The 17,264-nt window shown below is 39.1% G+C and overlaps 2 protein-coding genes across 2 annotated transcripts; both read left to right on the top strand.

The window, feature by feature from the left end:
- The first annotated feature begins 4,480 nt into the window (after positions 1 to 4,480).
- LOC109194448 (B-cell receptor CD22) lies at positions 4,481 to 11,939 on the top strand. Its single transcript, XM_025907688.1, has 10 exons — positions 4,481 to 4,624; positions 4,838 to 5,143; positions 5,218 to 5,451; positions 5,548 to 5,652; positions 5,761 to 5,973; positions 6,070 to 6,411; positions 9,020 to 9,350; positions 9,441 to 9,498; positions 9,611 to 9,856; positions 10,489 to 11,939. The coding sequence occupies exons 1-9, from the start codon at positions 4,570 to 4,572 to the stop codon at positions 9,842 to 9,844; spliced, it is 1,878 nt and encodes a 625-aa protein (XP_025763473.1). The 5' UTR covers positions 4,481 to 4,569; the 3' UTR covers positions 9,845 to 9,856; positions 10,489 to 11,939.
- Positions 11,940 to 14,717: 2,778 nt separating this feature from the next.
- Positions 14,718 to 16,628, top strand: LOC112847080 (uncharacterized). The gene is made up of 6 exons (XM_025907821.1): positions 14,718 to 14,902; positions 15,036 to 15,341; positions 15,416 to 15,649; positions 15,745 to 15,849; positions 15,955 to 16,167; positions 16,240 to 16,628. The coding sequence occupies exons 1-6, from the start codon at positions 14,788 to 14,790 to the stop codon at positions 16,626 to 16,628; spliced, it is 1,362 nt and encodes a 453-aa protein (XP_025763606.1). The 5' UTR covers positions 14,718 to 14,787.
- The last annotated feature ends 636 nt before the right edge of the window (positions 16,629 to 17,264 follow it).

Raw genomic sequence — 17,264 nt, 5'->3', positions numbered from 1 at the left:
TGGAGCCTCCTGCCTCAGTGAAGCAGGTCAAACAGACTGTGTCCAGGGTGAGAAGGGTCAGCTGTGGTCTGAGCTGCACGCCCCAGTGTCCTGGAGGTGTACAGGTCCTGCAGAGATGGGAGTCTGCACCAAATCACCTTCTCAGCAGAGCACATAACACGCTGCAGTCTCCGTTTGTCCCTGGTAGCGGCTCCAGCGTACCACATGGTGATGGAAGAGGTGAGGGTGGACTCGATGATTGCACTGTAGAATTGCATCATCGTCTGTGTTGGCAGGTTGAATTTCTTCAGCTGCCTCAGGAAGTACACCAGGTTGTTACGGCTGCACCATGACACCAGACGTTCAGCCTCCCTCCTGTAGGCAGACTCACCCCGTCCGAGATGAGTCCAATAACAGTGGTGTCATCTGCAAACTTAATCATCTTGACAGACTGGTGGTTGGAGGTGCAGCAGTTGGTGTATAGGGAGAAGGGCAGAGGAGAAAGAACACAGCCCTGAGGGGAGCCGGTGCTGATGGTCCAGGAATCCGAGACATTCTTCTCCAGCCTCATATGTTGCTTCCTGTCTGTCAGGAAGTCAATGTTCCAACCGAAGATGGGATCAAGCACATTCATCTGGGAAAGCTTGCCTTGGAGAAGGTCTGGAAGGATGGTGTTGAAGCCAGAGCTGAAGTCCACAAACAGGATCCTGGGTTCCCGGGGAGTCTGGAAGCTGCAGGATGAAGTGTAGAGCCATGTTGATAGCATCGTCTACAGACCTGTTAGCTCTGTATGCAAACTGCAGGGGGTCCAGGATGGGGGCTGTGAGGGTCTTGTCTCACTAATATGTTCCCGCCCTGTACAGTGTAAAAGTTACACTGATCTCAGTGTTGAATTTTCAGTCAATTTTACTGTGATTAGAGTTAAATTCAGTTATAGAGTAAACCTCCATTAACACTCACAATTGTTAATATGCTTAAATTGAAAAGCTCCTGAAAAGTGTAAAATGTAAAATGTAACATTTGGTGTTAATTAAATTATAACTCCATACATTGTTAATATCTAACTAATTTTGTCAGTGTCACAAATAGTCTTTTGAAATGAAATTTGCCTCCAATCAGTCCAAATAAATGTCTCTGACAAATAAAATAAATACTCCCCATAATATCAAAGTATACTGAGTGATATAAAAAATATCAAAATAGTATTAAAAAAAAAAAGACGGAGTAAAACCAGAAAATATTCCACCATAAGAAAGTGATCACGTTGATGGGAAATTCAGGTTGATTAATTCACTGCTTAGTTAAGTAGCCCGTATCTCTGCAACACGTGGAGTCTCCTGAACGTTGCCAACATTTATGTTGTATATTGTTCTTTGTATGTAGACATACATATTGTGGAGCATTTGATTATAAACCGTTCCAAATACAAAGTGAGCCAAAGTCCATCAAAATCTCCAAGTGAACTGGCTGACTTGCATGGTATGACCTGCTTGTCAAGGTCAATAAAAAAAAAATGTGGATGGTGCTCCTCTTTGTAGCAACAGCAAGTAGATAGAATTGTGTGGAGTTGATGGCATCAACATGTTTGTGGATGCTTGTTTCACTCTATGTTAAAAATGAAGAAAAAAGGGGAAAATATGTTGAATTATAAAATTAGAATTTCCGTTTAAACGTAATTGTTGCAATTTTTTTTATTTTTTTCATTTATAATAGCCCATATAATAGTCAGTTTCAGATGTACTATTAAAGCAAGAATAGTGCATAATTACAAAGTAATATGTTGTGAATCAACTCTATAATAATGGACTCTATTATGGAGTTGGTATCATGTCTTAAAATTATGTAATTTCATTTATAAGTTTTTATTTATGTTTTATTGTAAAATACGCTGTACACACTAGTTGATTTGTTAAATATTAACTGTAAAAACTCAAATTGTTACCATCTGAAATTAAGACCAATCTGTTTTTCAACAGAGAAAGCGACCACACTCAAAGCAGCCTGTCTCAAACCTGATTTTATAAAATGGTTCAGCACAGACACACAGTTTCTCATCCAGGATTAAAGGAGCCAGACTTTCCTCAGACAGGTAGGATTTTATTTTACACTGACCCTGGGTCAGTATGAGTGTCATACAGTTTAAATGATGCACAGGAACCAGCAGATAATTTATTATCGATGCATTAAAGCTTGTTGGGATATTTACTGTGAATCTGTGGCTGCAATTAATCATTTTACTGGTAACTTGATTGTATTTCAGTCCTGACATTGTTTAAATAGTAACTACTTTACTATTATATACGATAACCTTTACATAGTAACGGTAAAACATTTAATAACATCTACAAATGCCATGTGAATGAAGCACTGTTGGCCAAGATGTGTTTTACAAAGACCAGAAGACCACAGTTGTGATAATTTTTTCAATCACAGCTAACAGCAAGAAAGCAGAAACACAATGAAATCATGGAGTACCAGGGGCTGAAGGACCAACTGGAGGAGATTATGAAGGTAAAGTCAAAAGTGGTCTCAATGGTAATAGGAGCATGAGGAGCTGCCACCCCAAACTGTGGAGAGTGGCTTCAGCAGATTCCAGGTACAACATCAGAGGTTTCTGTACAGAAGAGTGCAGTCCTAGAAACAGCAATGGAAACACCACATACAACCACATACACACGCAATATACATGAAGTATTTAAGTTGTTATTTTTGTTTTACTGTAAAATACAATGAAGGAACTGACTTCTTGAAAATACAGCTTGATTTGTTAAATGTTATCTGTAAAAATTCAAATTGTTACCATTTGTTCAAGAAGTGGAGCTGATAACCTGATTACAGAAGAGAAAAACTATCTGAAATTAAGGCAATAAAGTCTGAAGCCTGAGCATTTGACTTACAGGGATTATTTGTATATATGTTGAATTTATTATTTAAATCTTGGCCATCCACCACTGTAACACCTCATTTATCTTGTACTGTGAACTTGACAAGAAGTAGCCAGAGAGCAATTCAAAATGTAGCTGAGATGAAGAGCTATAATGGTGTCCTCTGGTGGAAATGTCCTGAACTGCTAAGCAACTTCAAGAAGGCCCCCAAAATTATCTAGTTTCATCTTGAAGTTGACACGGGAACAAGTAAAGTACTTATTTTTCATTAAAGAATATATGATAGTCCATCCGTCCATCTTGTTCTGCTTATTTGAGGCCAGTTCCCAGGGGGCAGCGGCCTGAGCAGAGAAGCCCAGACCCCCCTCTACCCGGCCACCTCCTCCAGCTTGTCTGGGGAAACACCAAGGTGTTCTCAGGCCAGAGATATAATCTCTCCAGTGTGTCTTGGCTCTGCCCCAGGGCCTCCTCCCGGTGGGACATGCCCAGAACACCTCACCCAGGAGGCGCCCAGGTGGCATCCTTGTCAGATGCCCAAACCACCTCAACTGGCTCCACTATGTATGATAGTGTTTCATTTCATTTTGTTGAATTCCATTTATCCTTTCTGGGTGTGGCTAAAAAAGATTGAAGCCTGCCACAAGTTGTGACTGTTGAGCCACACTCAGCAGTGACATCCAAGAAACAGGAATAACCAAGAGTAAGTGACAAGTTCAACCACTACAGGGAAGCAACAATAATGAATTAAGGTTAACTCTTCAAAGCCAGAATACAATTCAATCAGACAACTCAAACACTGGTTGCATATGGATATCTTAAAGAAAGCAACAAGAGACAGGCTACATAAATAAATGAATAAGAAAGTAACTTTTTCATGCTGATACAAAGTATACAAGAAGGCAAGAGACAAAGAGGAAGAAAGTCTGATTTTAGTTTCAAAGCTGTACAATGTGTGAAACCAGTTCCTTCTTAAAAGAAAAGAAAAAAAAAGTCATTTTGTCCCCCTCACCCTTCAGTCTGCACAGAAAGTGTTTAGTTTGACCGATGCATTACTTTTTGTCTTTTGGTTCAAAGTTTTACTGTCAGCTTGACACAAAAACGAGGATCTGTGCTGTAAAAGGAAACATTCATGGAAATGGAAAATACAATTCAATCTGAGAGCTCAAACACTCATTAATGATATTTTAAATAACGTGTTCCCCATATCACATTGTTTAATACTTTTAAAAAGAAAAGATAAAAATGGCAGCAGATTAAAGTCTACATCACTCCAGCTGTGTGTTTACATTGTAATCTGTTATACTCAAACATGCTCAGCAGTTTAACACCTCCACAACTTTCTGTTGAACAACTTCAATATATTTAAAAAACTGAATGCTTAATACATTCAAATCACAACTGCATGCAGACAGTAAAAAAAACAAAAGAATCATTATATATGAAATCAATTGATGCAAATTAAAATATCATTCATGTTAAAACAAAGCATAAAAGAATGCAAAAGATTTAAAGGAAGAGGAAGCAAGTTTACTTTTAGTTTCAAAGATGCATGATGTGTGAAACCTAAGAATACAAACCAGCAGCCCCCCCTCACCCTTTGCTCTGACAAACAGTACTGCTTAGTCTGACTGATGACTTACTTTGTCTTTTGTCGGTTCGAGCTTTTACTGTCAGCTTTACGCTCAAAGTCTGGACTAAAACAACAATGGAGTTGAGAGATGCTGGTCGTCTGTTTGTGGGTCTCATCTTTTACATTTCAGGTATCAGAGATCATTTATGAGTTCTTATGTAAAAATCATTAGTTAATATTAACTTTGGTGAAAAGTTAAAAAAAAAAAAGTTGAGAAATTTTTAACAGATGAGAAATTTTAGTTTAGATTAGTTCCTAATGTAAAGTAGTGAAAATTATTAAGTGATTAAAATGACATATTAATAAGATAACAAGAACATTTATTAACTCTTTTCTGTTAAAGGTGTTAATGGAGGAGAAACCAGGATCTGTGCTTTCAAAGGTTCATCAGTGGATCTGCACTGCTCACATCAACATCTGACTTCAAGCAGAAAATGGTTCACTATAGGCTGGGATGGTTACAAGTATGTTCAGAGTGAGCTCTCTGTGGATGGACAACATGTAACATACAACATGTCTGAAGAGAAAAACCCAACTTTAACCATCAATGATCTAAGAGAGAGTGATGCAAACACTTACTGCTGTATGAAGACTACAGACAGTCCACAACACTGCTGGCTCAAAAGAATTAGTCTTCAAGTTGTTACAGGTACAGTGACTTTTACTCATGAATTACTTTCCAAATGACATCATTGTATAAGTTGTTATCCATCATCCTCTCAGAGCTGCAGGTAAAGGTGATTCCTGCCACAGAGGGACAGACAGTAACACTGATGTGCAGCAGCAGCTGTCCTCTGACTGAAAAGCCTGCAGCCTACATCTGGTACAAGAACAGAGAGTTTCTCTATGAGGACTGGTCTCCCTGGTACCAAGAGCTGCTCAGCAGTGAGGAAGCAGTCACATACTCCTGTGCTGTCAAAGGCTACGAGGATCTCAGAGCCCCTGAAGTCTCTGTGGGTGAGTCATGATGCTTATTGTTGCTACAAACTCTTCAGCTAAACCCTGTAAAAATTATCTCTGTACAAATATTTAACCTCAAGTCTTTTTGTTCAGATTCCATCACACAGACATGCTTCAGTGTGACTTATGCTTATGGAAACATGTGTTCTTATAAACAGACATCAGTGAATGAACCGTGCTCCATCATATACCCCAGAGGTGAAGTTTATATCATATTCGTTTAAACAATACATGTATATGACTTAAATAAGATGTATGATTATATCACATATAGTAACAAGAAATGTATTTATCCTTTTTGAACAGAGGTTCATGTTCAAAGAGTTTCTTCCACCTCAGAGTTTGTAACACTGACCTGTAACACCAGCTGTAACCTGACTGATGATCAAACTGTCTTCATGTGGTATCTCAACAAACGAAACTATTACGAGAATCAACATTATTCCACTCAAAAATCTTCAAGAGACACATTCTCTTGTACAGTTAAAGGCCACAAACATCTTCAATCTAAGGAAGTTTGTAAGTGTCAAATCTATTTTTCCATCTACTAACGATAACTGAAGGGCTAAAATACAGACCAATCAAACAACTTTAAATCTTCCATCTATATTTCAGGTGTTCAGGATAAAAACTGCTGGAGAGTGAATTATGTCAGCAGGAGAATCTGTGCTCTGGAAGGATCTTCAGTGAACATCACAAGTGAATACTCACATCCTGATTACATGAAGCCAGAGTTTAAATGTTGGAGTAAAAAATGGAGAAAAGATAAAGTGGAAGTTGAAGAGCTGATTGAGGCTGCAGGTCGTGTGGAGTATCAGGACAACATGAAGAACCAACACATCCTGACCATCAACAACCTGAAGAAGAATGACTCAGGAGGATACACATTCAGATTCAACAAAGATCATAAGAAATGGACACAGTCTGATCTGCCTGGAGTCTTTTTGATTGTCACAGGTAAATCTAAACTCCTCACTCCGCAGACTTTACTCATTAATGTCTGAACAGGAGCAGAGGTGGAAGAAATATTTAGGTCCTTCTTTGTTCTATAACAATGATAAAATATTCCCTTACAATAGAAGGTTTAGATTTAATTAAAATCATGTGCATTTTATGAAACATAACTATAGTTAAAATATCAAAAGTAAAAGTTGGTTTCTATTTTAGATAATTATATTAGTTTAAATATTATATACAGTCGGGTCCACAGATGTTCAAACTACCCTTCACCACAGTTTCGACAGGTGACATACCTGCTGCTTCAGAGTTATTTCTATTTATTGAATTACTGTTTTGATACTACAGCTTCTGTTTATTACACGCACACACATAAAAGAAAATAATACTCTCTTTCATGATTATTTTTGCTCTCAATTGCTGTTAAATATAAAAACCCCACCTCTGCTTCAAGAAGAAAATAAAACAGTTTTCAGCTCTGACTCACAGCAGTATAAAGTTAAGGAAAGTTTCTTCATGGTTCAGAGGTCACTCAGCAGAGGATGGTTTAAAGATGTGCATGAAATCGAGTGTTACAATTCACCAATAAAAATTTGATAAATGTTAACTTTTTTTAAAGAAGGAAAAGACATTTAGTATTTTCATTTAAATAGTTTTTAATTATTAAAAACAAAAGCTAAAGCTACGCCCCCTTCTACCTTTGATTGACAGTGTGTAGAACTTACCTGATAACACAAACTCTTATCCATCCATCCATCTATGCATCCATCCATCCACCTCCTCCCCAGCCACCTCCTCCAGCTTGTCCAGGGGAACATCAAGGCGTTTCCAGACCAGCTGAGAGATGTAATCTCTCCAGTGTGTCCAGGGTCCGCCCCAGGGCCTCCTCCCGGTGGGACAACTGGCTCCTTTCGATGTAGAGGAGCAGCGGCTGTACTCTGAGGCCCTCGCGGATGACTGAACCTCTCACCGTATCTCTAAGGGAGAGGCCACCCTTCAGAGGAAGCTCATTTCTGCCGCTTGTAACCACGATCTCATTCTTTTGGTCACTACCCACAGCTTGTAAGTGAGGGTAGGGACGTAGATTGAATAGTAAATTGAGAGCTTCGCTCAGCTCTCTCAGCTCTCTCTTTACCACAACACACTGGTGCAGCGTCTGCATCACTGCAGCCACAGCACCAATCCGTCTGTTGATCTCCCGCTCCCTTCTCCCGTCACTCGTTAACAAGACCCTGAGAGCCAGGTGGCGGTCAGGAGCCTGCTACAAAATTAAAAAATCAACCAAACGCATCCAGCGTTTGAGTCCTGTGAGTAAAAAAACAAAGCCGACTGAGACAAAAACAGCTGAAAACTTGTGATTATTACATTAAATACAGCAGCCTTTTCTCTATATGTTTTACTTTATAAAGTGAATTATTGAGAGTAACAAGAATGCAAACAGAGGGATAATTTTGTTGAAGCACACTGCTTATTACGATCAAAGCCAGCAGCTGTCTTTAAAAGTCTCAATATTATTCTTGCCATGTTTGTGTGGGATTTCTCCAAAACATGTGTTATTCACCATCATTGACAGTCTGGTTTAATAAGTATTTTTGTTTGGAATAGTGCTTTTCTGCATCATTGTTTCACAGAACAGCATTATCAATATGTGGCGATTATCAAATTGGCCAGCAGATGTCACTGTGGAGATGGGTCTCAGATTGTTTCGCAGCCAAATTCTTCCATTGGTTCATTGTTTCACGAAGCCTTGCTTTGCCCATCACTACTGACAAAACCAAATTACAAGCATAGCATAGCTTGAGTAAACTAACTGAAACACAGACACTGACTAGCTGATAGGAAATACACAGCTGGGCAAAACAATGCACAGGTCAAATAAGTCAGCCCAACGACAAGGGAAGCAAAACTGAACACAACACACAGGACAAGAAACTATCAAAATCAATCAGGAGACACTGACTGATACACAAACTAGACGGGGCAAACTAAACACAAAGTTAAAACTGACTAAACATGGGAAACATAACAGCAACACAGACTAGGCAAAGAGTACATAGGAGGGCAGGAAAAACTTGAGAATATCTAACAAAGAAATCTTGAATACAACACAAGATTGACAACCTAACATAAGCAAAGGTAATGTTTAAACTAAAACTAGAATGAAGTCAGACAGAAAATATATTAAAAAAAAAAAAAAGGCAACTAAGTCCAAAACAGAAAACACTGGGTATAAAACCAATGATCATGACATAAAGACCGAAAGCACAATGCAAGCTTCAGTTACTGAAGACAAAAGTCATAGCAGAGACCCAAAAAAAGAAGCAACTGGACAGGCAGTGTGAAATGGTAAGATAAACCTTTAAGTAAATAATAACTCAGGCTGTCATACACTGCAGATGGAGTGGAGTTAAAAAAAGAAACTATTCCCTCGTAAATGTCATAAAAGTACACAACTTAGGTCAATATTAGATTTTATCAGTGCATGGGGGATTAAAGAGTCTGCTTTTTGGCTCAACTCACTCAGATTCAGTCTCTAGCACATCTTGCAATTGTGTAATATTTCATCTTGACATATAATTATCTGTCATTATTAATGTTCCTCTTTCAGAGCTGAGAGTGAAGATGAGTCCTTCTGCAGCGGTGACAGAGGGTCAGAGAGTCACACTGACCTGCAGTACCAGCTGTCCTCTGACTGAAAACACAAACTACATTTGGTACTTGAACAGTCGACCTCTGACCCCAAGAGAGAACCAGAACAAACATCTGATCCTAGACCCAGTCAGCAGGGAGGATGCAGGAAGCTACTCCTGTGCTGTGAAAACCAACAAAGATATCAGCTCTGCTCCAAAGACTCTCACTGTCCAAAGTATCACAGGAAGGACACGAGTTTCTGTAATAATTTTGATTTTAACGCTTCTCTTTTTCTTCTTTTTGATTAGGTAAGCAACACTGTGTTTGGTTCAAAGTGACAACATTTAATCTCTGGCATGAACTCACTTATTTTCCTGTTTATTACTTTCGATAATCAGAAAAAAGTGGACTATGAGTCAGTCTTCCACAAATGACACATCAAACTACATAGTGAAGGTAAAGATTACTGTAGAGTCTAAAACACATATTCATACTGAGTGATCTATCTTACAGAGTCGAAGGAGTCAAATCTTTAAGTGTATTATGATGTATCGCTTTTTGTTCTCAGCTAAATCCTGATCCTGCGTGTGAAGACGTCTTAGCTCAGCCACAGGTGGAGGATGAAGTCCTCTACAGCAAAGTCCACTTCTTCAAAAACCACACAGATCCTCTTTTTTCCACCATAGAGCCACTTCAGCCCAGAGACGAGCAGCATGCTGATTACGCTGCTGTGAAGTTTAGACATAAAACAAGCTCTGATGGAGAATCTGTTGTCATTTCAGCAGAAACAGACGACAGTTAAAGACCTGCAGAGGTACACTGTGGTGAACAAACCTTTTAACACACCTCTGCACCTCTCATTTTAAATTTTGTGTGTCGTACTTGAATCTATATTTCACATTATTTATACCTTTTTTCTGTATTCAACACAACTAGATTAGGCAGTTCAATTGGCTTCACATGTTATTTGTGTGAAAGTAATAATTCATGGTCATCTAAAAAATAAAAAAAACAATCATAGTAAAAGTTAATCTGCTTTTGTCTCCCTCTTCTGACATTGAGAGCAAATACACACAATGACAGGGTGTTCAATATAAGTATAACAACATAAGGGACAATATAAGGGATACAAAAGCTGTAATGTTTGATGTGGGGATGCCCCTCGTGTGTATAGATGTGCTGTTATAGCAGAGGACATTGAAATGTTTGTGAATCTCACTGCATTACAGCCTGTGATATTGTCACAATGCATAATTGCATAATTCATTCCAAGCTGTATATTAAACACATTTGTACAGTTTTACATTTGTTGATTTTAGATCGTCTAGTTTTGAGGTGAAGCGTTTTTTCTACTTTAGATATTTTAGTTCATTCCTAGACAATTTTATAATATTATTCCAGACAGCATATTCCATCCATCCATTTTCTTCCACTTATCCATTTCAGTTTTGCGGAGGGGCTGGAGCCTATCCAAGCTGTCAGATGTAAAAAAAACTATTTGATTGACCAAATGGATAATATGGAAAAGCCCCACACTCAAGATTGGTAGCAGCCAGGCCCGGCTGTTGTTGCAGAACAAGAAAAGATTGGACTGGAAACTTTTTTATGTCTTTGTTAGAACTGTTTTATTGTTGTTATGTCATTTTTATTTCATTGAATGTATCCTCATTTTATAGTTTGTTCTTATCTTATTGTGGCACTGTCACTAGAAAATTTTGCCACATTGCCCTATGCCACTGGTGTATATACAGTAAGGTCTATAAATATTTGGACAGGGACAAATTTTTTATAAGCTGGGCTCTGCGCATTACCACAATGAACTTTTCAGCTTTAATTCGGTGGGCTGAAAACCACTGTGGACGTCTTCACAGACAGTGTGAAAAACATATGTATGTAAAACACAGCGGAGGCAGTGTGATGGCTTGGACATACATGGCTGCCAGTAGCACTGGGATACTAGTGTTTATTGATAATGTGACACAGGACAGAAGCAGCTGAATGAATTCTGAGATGTTCAGAGACATACTGTCTGCTCAAGTCCAGAAAAACTGCAGTCAAATTGATTTGGCGGTGTTTCATAATACAGATGACCCAAAACATACAGCCAAAGAAACCCAGGAGTTTATTAAAGCAAAGAAGTGGAATATTCTTCAATGGCCAAGTCAGTAAACTAATTTTAAACCAAATGAGCATCCATTTCACTTGTTGAAGACTAAACTTCAGACGGAAAGGCCTGCAAACAAACACCAACTGAAAGCCACAGCAGTAAAGATCTAGCATTAAAAAGGAGGAAACCCAACATCCTGTGATGTCCATGAGTTCAAGATTTCAGGCTGTCATTGCCAGCAAAGAGTTTTTAACCAAATATTAGAAATGAAAATTTTATTTTCAGTTATTTAATTTCTGCAAAATATCATTTAAATCATTGAATGTTTGATCCACTGGAAGAGGTCCGCAATGTTTTACAGATGATGTGATATACTTTGGATCATGAGCTGTTCCACGCCTTCTCCATACGTTTTTCTTGCCATCATTCTGGTAGAGGTTGACTTGATCTTGGTTTCATCTGTCCAAAGACTGTTTTTCCAGTACTGTGCTGTTTTTTTTTAGATTTTTTTTTTTAGCAACTTTTATGAGTGGCTTGCACCTTGTAGTGAACCCTCTGTATTCACTTTTATGCAGTCTTGTCTTCATACTTCGCCTCTGTGGCAGGGTGTGCTTTGTGGCTCAGGTGTAGGGGTGGGGTGGAGCAGTGGGTTGGGGGGACAGTGAAGGGGAAGGCTGGCCAGCACAGCTGAGGTCCATTAAGCTAACCATGGCATCCTTAAGCAGTAGCTGCAGGAGCCCAGAAGAGAGCAAGATAAAAAAAACAATTTTGCTAAAAAAAAAAAAAAAACTGCAGACCTCCTCAGGTCCTTGTGTCACAGTCTGCCTCCTGGAGAGTTTTGTTCACTTGGTTGGTTGTTGTGGAGGGGTTTCTCATCACCATGTAAATGATTCTGCGATCATGCACTGTTGTGTTCCGTGGATGTCCAGGTCTTTTTGTGTTGCTGAGTTAATCAGTGCTTTCTTTCTTTCTCAGAATGTACCAAACTGTAGATTTTGCCCCACCTAATATTGTAGCAATTTCTCTGATGTTTTTTTTTCTGTTTTGCAGCTTATGGATGGCTTGTTTCACCTGTAGGGAGAGCTCCTTTGACCACGTTGTCTGTTCCCAGCATAAACTTCCAAATGCAATCACCACACCTCAAATCAACTCCAGGCCTTTTATCTACTTAACTGATAATGACATAATGATTTGCCCACACCTTGTCGGGTCGCAAATTTTGAAGCCAATATGATAACCTTAACCCACCAACGCTGTGGAGGTCCAGCTTTTCGGATCCAATTAAATTCAAATCACTCATAATGATTCTCTGGAAAAGAGTAGAATTTTAGAACAGAGTTTATTAAACATTGTCATATGAACTGCAGAACAGTACATTTAAAAGCAGAAATAACACATATAAAAACAAGCAAACAAAAAGCGAAGCAAACCCGGGGTGTAGAGCCTTAAAGCACAAACAGAAAACACACACAAAGACAGACAGGAAAGAGGCAGCAGGAAAAAAAGAGAGAGTCCCAGTGCATATCAGACTCATCTTATACAGGGACGGTGACCCCCCCTCCCTTTCATCCTTTGTTTTTTCTTTTCATCTTCCACTTATGATATACACGACCCTACACCATAACTTCTTGCAAACCAGTCTCTTATTCATCATTGCACTGGGTCCCTTTGACAGTTTCATGGCCAAAGTGAGTCTGAAAGTCTGCAGAAAAGCAATTAATCAGTTAATCCATTCAACAATTTTTTTGGGCCTGCATGCCAGACATAAATTGCTATCCATGCTGAGTGAGGGTTTACTTGTTCGCCTTCTGGTGTTTGAGGCAAGAACGAGAATCCCTGGTACACGCTCTGCAAAGGCCAGGTTTATTTGCTTATAGAGATATTGAAAGGGCTGTACACTTCGGCTTTACTGTCATTTAATGAGCTGTATGCTTTTGTGTTACAGCCATTTAGAGGGCTGTATGCTTTTGTGTCACGGCCCCAGAAAGGTCCGCAGGCCTTTGCTTTACAGCCATCCAAACAGCTACATGCTTCTGTTGTACAGCCAGTAAAAGGGCTGCACACGCTGTGAAGCAGTCCAGTTAAACAGGGCTGAATGTTTCTGCTGCCTGGTGTCTCAAACAGCTGAATGCTTCTGCTGCACAGTCAAAGGCAGCTGCATAACGAGAAGGGTCCTATGCACATACATTAGCAGTGCCAAGCTGAATTAACCCTTTGTTGGACTAGTCACAGTTGCCCATAACAATATCAAAAGTTTCTTACTGATCCTCATTGTTACATTTTTAAATAGTACTAATCAACATGTGTTCATACAAGAAGTGGCACAAATCATTCCTTAATGCAATGGTAGATATATTTAACCTAAATATATGGGTCCTGTGATTTGAATATGCAGGTTAACTGCTTAACACAGTGACTCCACTATATAAACACTTCATTGTGAGTATGCATAGTCTATATGAGTATATATGATTACACACAATTTATGAAAGTAACTATGATTACATGTCTAGTGTATACAGGTATATATGTCATAATAAAATCCACAGCAACTTGAACATGAAAAAGCCTTTGAGTCATTTGTTCAAATACCTTTGGTCCATTTAATAAGACATTGTCACATGTTAGGGAGCTGAAACTCCTAAACCCTTTATCCAATTTGAATGTGGATACCTGCACATGACAGCTGAGACCATACACATTTTGTCCATGTCCATTATAAAGCTATAATTGGAAAATGTTTCAATAAACAGGTAAAAGTGTTTATGTGTGTATGTAAACTGTATTGAAAATTTGGATTTACAAAGTATGACAATTACAAATACAGATGTCAGTATGACAGTACACAGAAACTAATGTGTAATAATGTAGCCAAAACAGAACATTAAATGTAGTGTTGACATGCCGCTCCATTTGCAACAAGCATGAACACACTACACACATGTGCACGGCTGTGATCAAGATCAGTTTCTAGAAAAGAAAACTGTGGTCGTTTTGCATGTTAACTTAAAGATAATATTAAGAAACAGTGCAAAATATTATGGGAAACATAACCTGCACTAACCAAATGCAGCAGTCTGTGCTGCTGAGATCATGTGCTGTGATAATGGCAACCTACGCTGGGCAGACCACAAACTGCTGAAGAGTAGAACAAGCTAGATGGATCGTTAATAATGGTGATGTTTTCAAAATGGCCACCATTGTTATTATTGTTATGATTGTTATTATGATTTATAATATCATCATCATTATTATTATTATTATTTTAACATGCTGTAATCATACCTTGTAATAATGTTTGTATAAACATTTTGACATGAGTTAGGATTGAATGTTTCATTATATCACATCACTCCATTAGGTGGGAGCCTGACATACACACAGCACATAAATATATAAATATATATATATATAGGGAAATAATATTAACACTTTATTGAGAACTGAAAGTTACCTGAACATCTAAAATATTCAGGGTAAGACAACTAAACCACATTGCACTTCCTGCAGAGAACAAAAGAACCACAGAGGAAGGACGTTCATGTTTAGTTTCAAAGGTGCTTTGTGTGCCAAACCACTGAACATAAAACAGTCATGTCAGCCCTTCTGTTTTTCAATCGATTTTGAGATGTGAGTAAATGGTGTCTACTTTTATATTTACTGTCAACTTCATGCTTCCACGCTGGTCTCCAACCAACATGTTGCTGACAGGTTTTCGACATGTGTTCCTCTGTTTCATCTTCTACATTTCAGGTATGAGTGATCATTTACACATCATTATAAAAAGATATCTAAAGATAATTTACTTATGTACATTCTAAGGATAGAAAAAAACCACAGGTAATAAGACAATAAATCAGTTTGCTAATAAAAGTTTCTCTTAAAGATGTTAATGGAGGAGAAACCAGGATCTGTGCTTTCAAAGGTTCACCAGTCGATCTGCCCTGCTCAGATCAACATCTGACTTCAAGCAGAAAATGGTTCACTATAGACTGGGATGGTTACAAGTATGTTCAGAGTGAGCTCTCTGTGGATGGACACCGTGTAATGTACAACATGTCTGAAGAGAAAAACCCAACTTTAACCATCAATGATCTAAGAGAGAGTGATGCAAACACTTACTGCTGTATGAAGACTACAGACAGTCCAGGACGCTGTTGGTTCAATAGAATTACTCTCCAAGTTGTTACAGGTACAGTGATTTTTACGCATCTATTACTTTCCAAATGACATCATTGTATAAGTTGTTATCCATCATCCTCTCAGAGCTGCAGGTAAAGGTGATTCCTGTCACAGAGGGACAGACAGTAACACTGATGTGCAGCAGCAGCTGTCCTCTGACTGAAAAGCCTGCAGCCTACATCTGGTACAAGAACAGAGAGTTTCTCTATGAGGACTGGTCTCCCTGGTACCAAGAGCTGCTCAGCAGTGAGGAAGCAGTCACATACTCCTGTGCTGTCAAAGGCTACGAGGATCTCAGAGCCCCTGAAGTCTCTGTGGGTGAGTCATGATGTTTATTGTGCTACAAACCCTTCAGCAAACCCCTGTAAAAATGACCTCAGTACAAATATTTAACCTCATGTCTTTTTGTTCAGATTCCATCGCACAGACATGCTTCAGTGTGACTTATGCTTATGGAAACATTTGTTCTTATAAACAGACATCAGTGGATGAGCCGTGCACCATCACATACCCCAGAGGTGAAGTTTATATCATATTCATTTAACTAAATAATATATGATTAAATAAGTTGTATGATTATACCAAATATAGTGACAAGAAGTCTGTTTATCCTTTTTGAACAGAGGTTCATGTTCAAAGAGTTTCTTCCACCTCAGAGTTTGTAACATTGACCTGTAACACCAGCTGTAACCTGACTGACCATCAAACTGTCTACATGTGGTATCACAACAAAAGAAACTATCATGAGAATCAACATTTTTCAACTCATAACTCTTCAACTGGCACATTGTCTTGTGCAGTGAAAGACCACAAACATCTTCAATCTAAGGAAGTTTGTAAGTGTCAAATTGTCAAGTGCTGAAATACAGATCATTCAAACAACTTGAAATCTTTCATCTATATTTCAGGTGTTCAGGATAAAAACTGCTGGAGAGTGAATTATGTCAGCAGGAGAATCTGTGCTCTGGAAGGATCTTCAGTCAACATCACAAGTGAATACTCACATCCTGATAACATGAAGCCAGAGTTTAAATGTTGGAGTAAAAAATGGAGAAAAGATAAAGTGGAAGTTGAAGAGCTGATTGAGGCTGCAGGTCGTGTGGAGTATCAGGACAACATGAAGAACCAACACATCCTGACCATCAACAACCTGAAGAAGAATGACTCAGGAGGATACACATTCAGATTCCAGAAAGATCATGAAGGATGGACACAGTCTGATCTGCCTGGAGTCTTTTTGATTGTCACAGGTAAATCTAAACTCCTCACTCAGCAGACTTTACTCATGAATGTCTGAACAGGAGCAGAGGTGAAAGAAATATTCAGTTTGGGTGAAAATGGCAATGTTACACTACAAATCCTCATTACAAGGAAAAGTCCTGCATTTAAAGCTGAATTCATTTAATTTTTCAGAAAAATGCATTTAATATTATAGAAAATAGCACTTATTATGCAGGAAAAATGTCTTTTACTTTTTTATAAGATGTATTCACATGCCTGTTGCTGTCACGATCGCGGGAAATGTGCGAATTAAACACAGCAATTCGGCGTGCCCGTGTGGCATGCTGGCTAGACCCAAACGCGGCGAAGGCTAGCGATGGGTTGGGACAGGCACGCAGTTACTCTAGCAACGATCGGTGCACAAAGCACGGCTTCGGAACCGACGTTACAGACGGAGAGCGAACTGAGCCGGGATGAGCAGATGAGTCAAGAGAGAAAACACTCACAGTTGCTGAAGCAGGCAGAGACTGACGTCGGCAAGGATTCGGAGCTCCTGACATGAAGAGATCGATGTCTGAGCGGAGAACAGGTGGGTGGTGTCTCTCTTTTAAGCCCGACCCCGTGATCAGCTGATCACTGCCTGACAGGACCCCCCCGAAGACAGTGTAGACAGGATCCCATCGACGAACCTGGGCGGGGCGGGGCGGGGCCG

This window comes from Oreochromis niloticus, linkage group LG6 (genome assembly GCF_001858045.2).
Source record: "Oreochromis niloticus isolate F11D_XX linkage group LG6, O_niloticus_UMD_NMBU, whole genome shotgun sequence".
Classification (NCBI taxonomy): domain Eukaryota; kingdom Metazoa; phylum Chordata; class Actinopteri; order Cichliformes; family Cichlidae; genus Oreochromis; species Oreochromis niloticus.
This window is presented reverse-complemented; position numbering and strand designations above follow the sequence as displayed.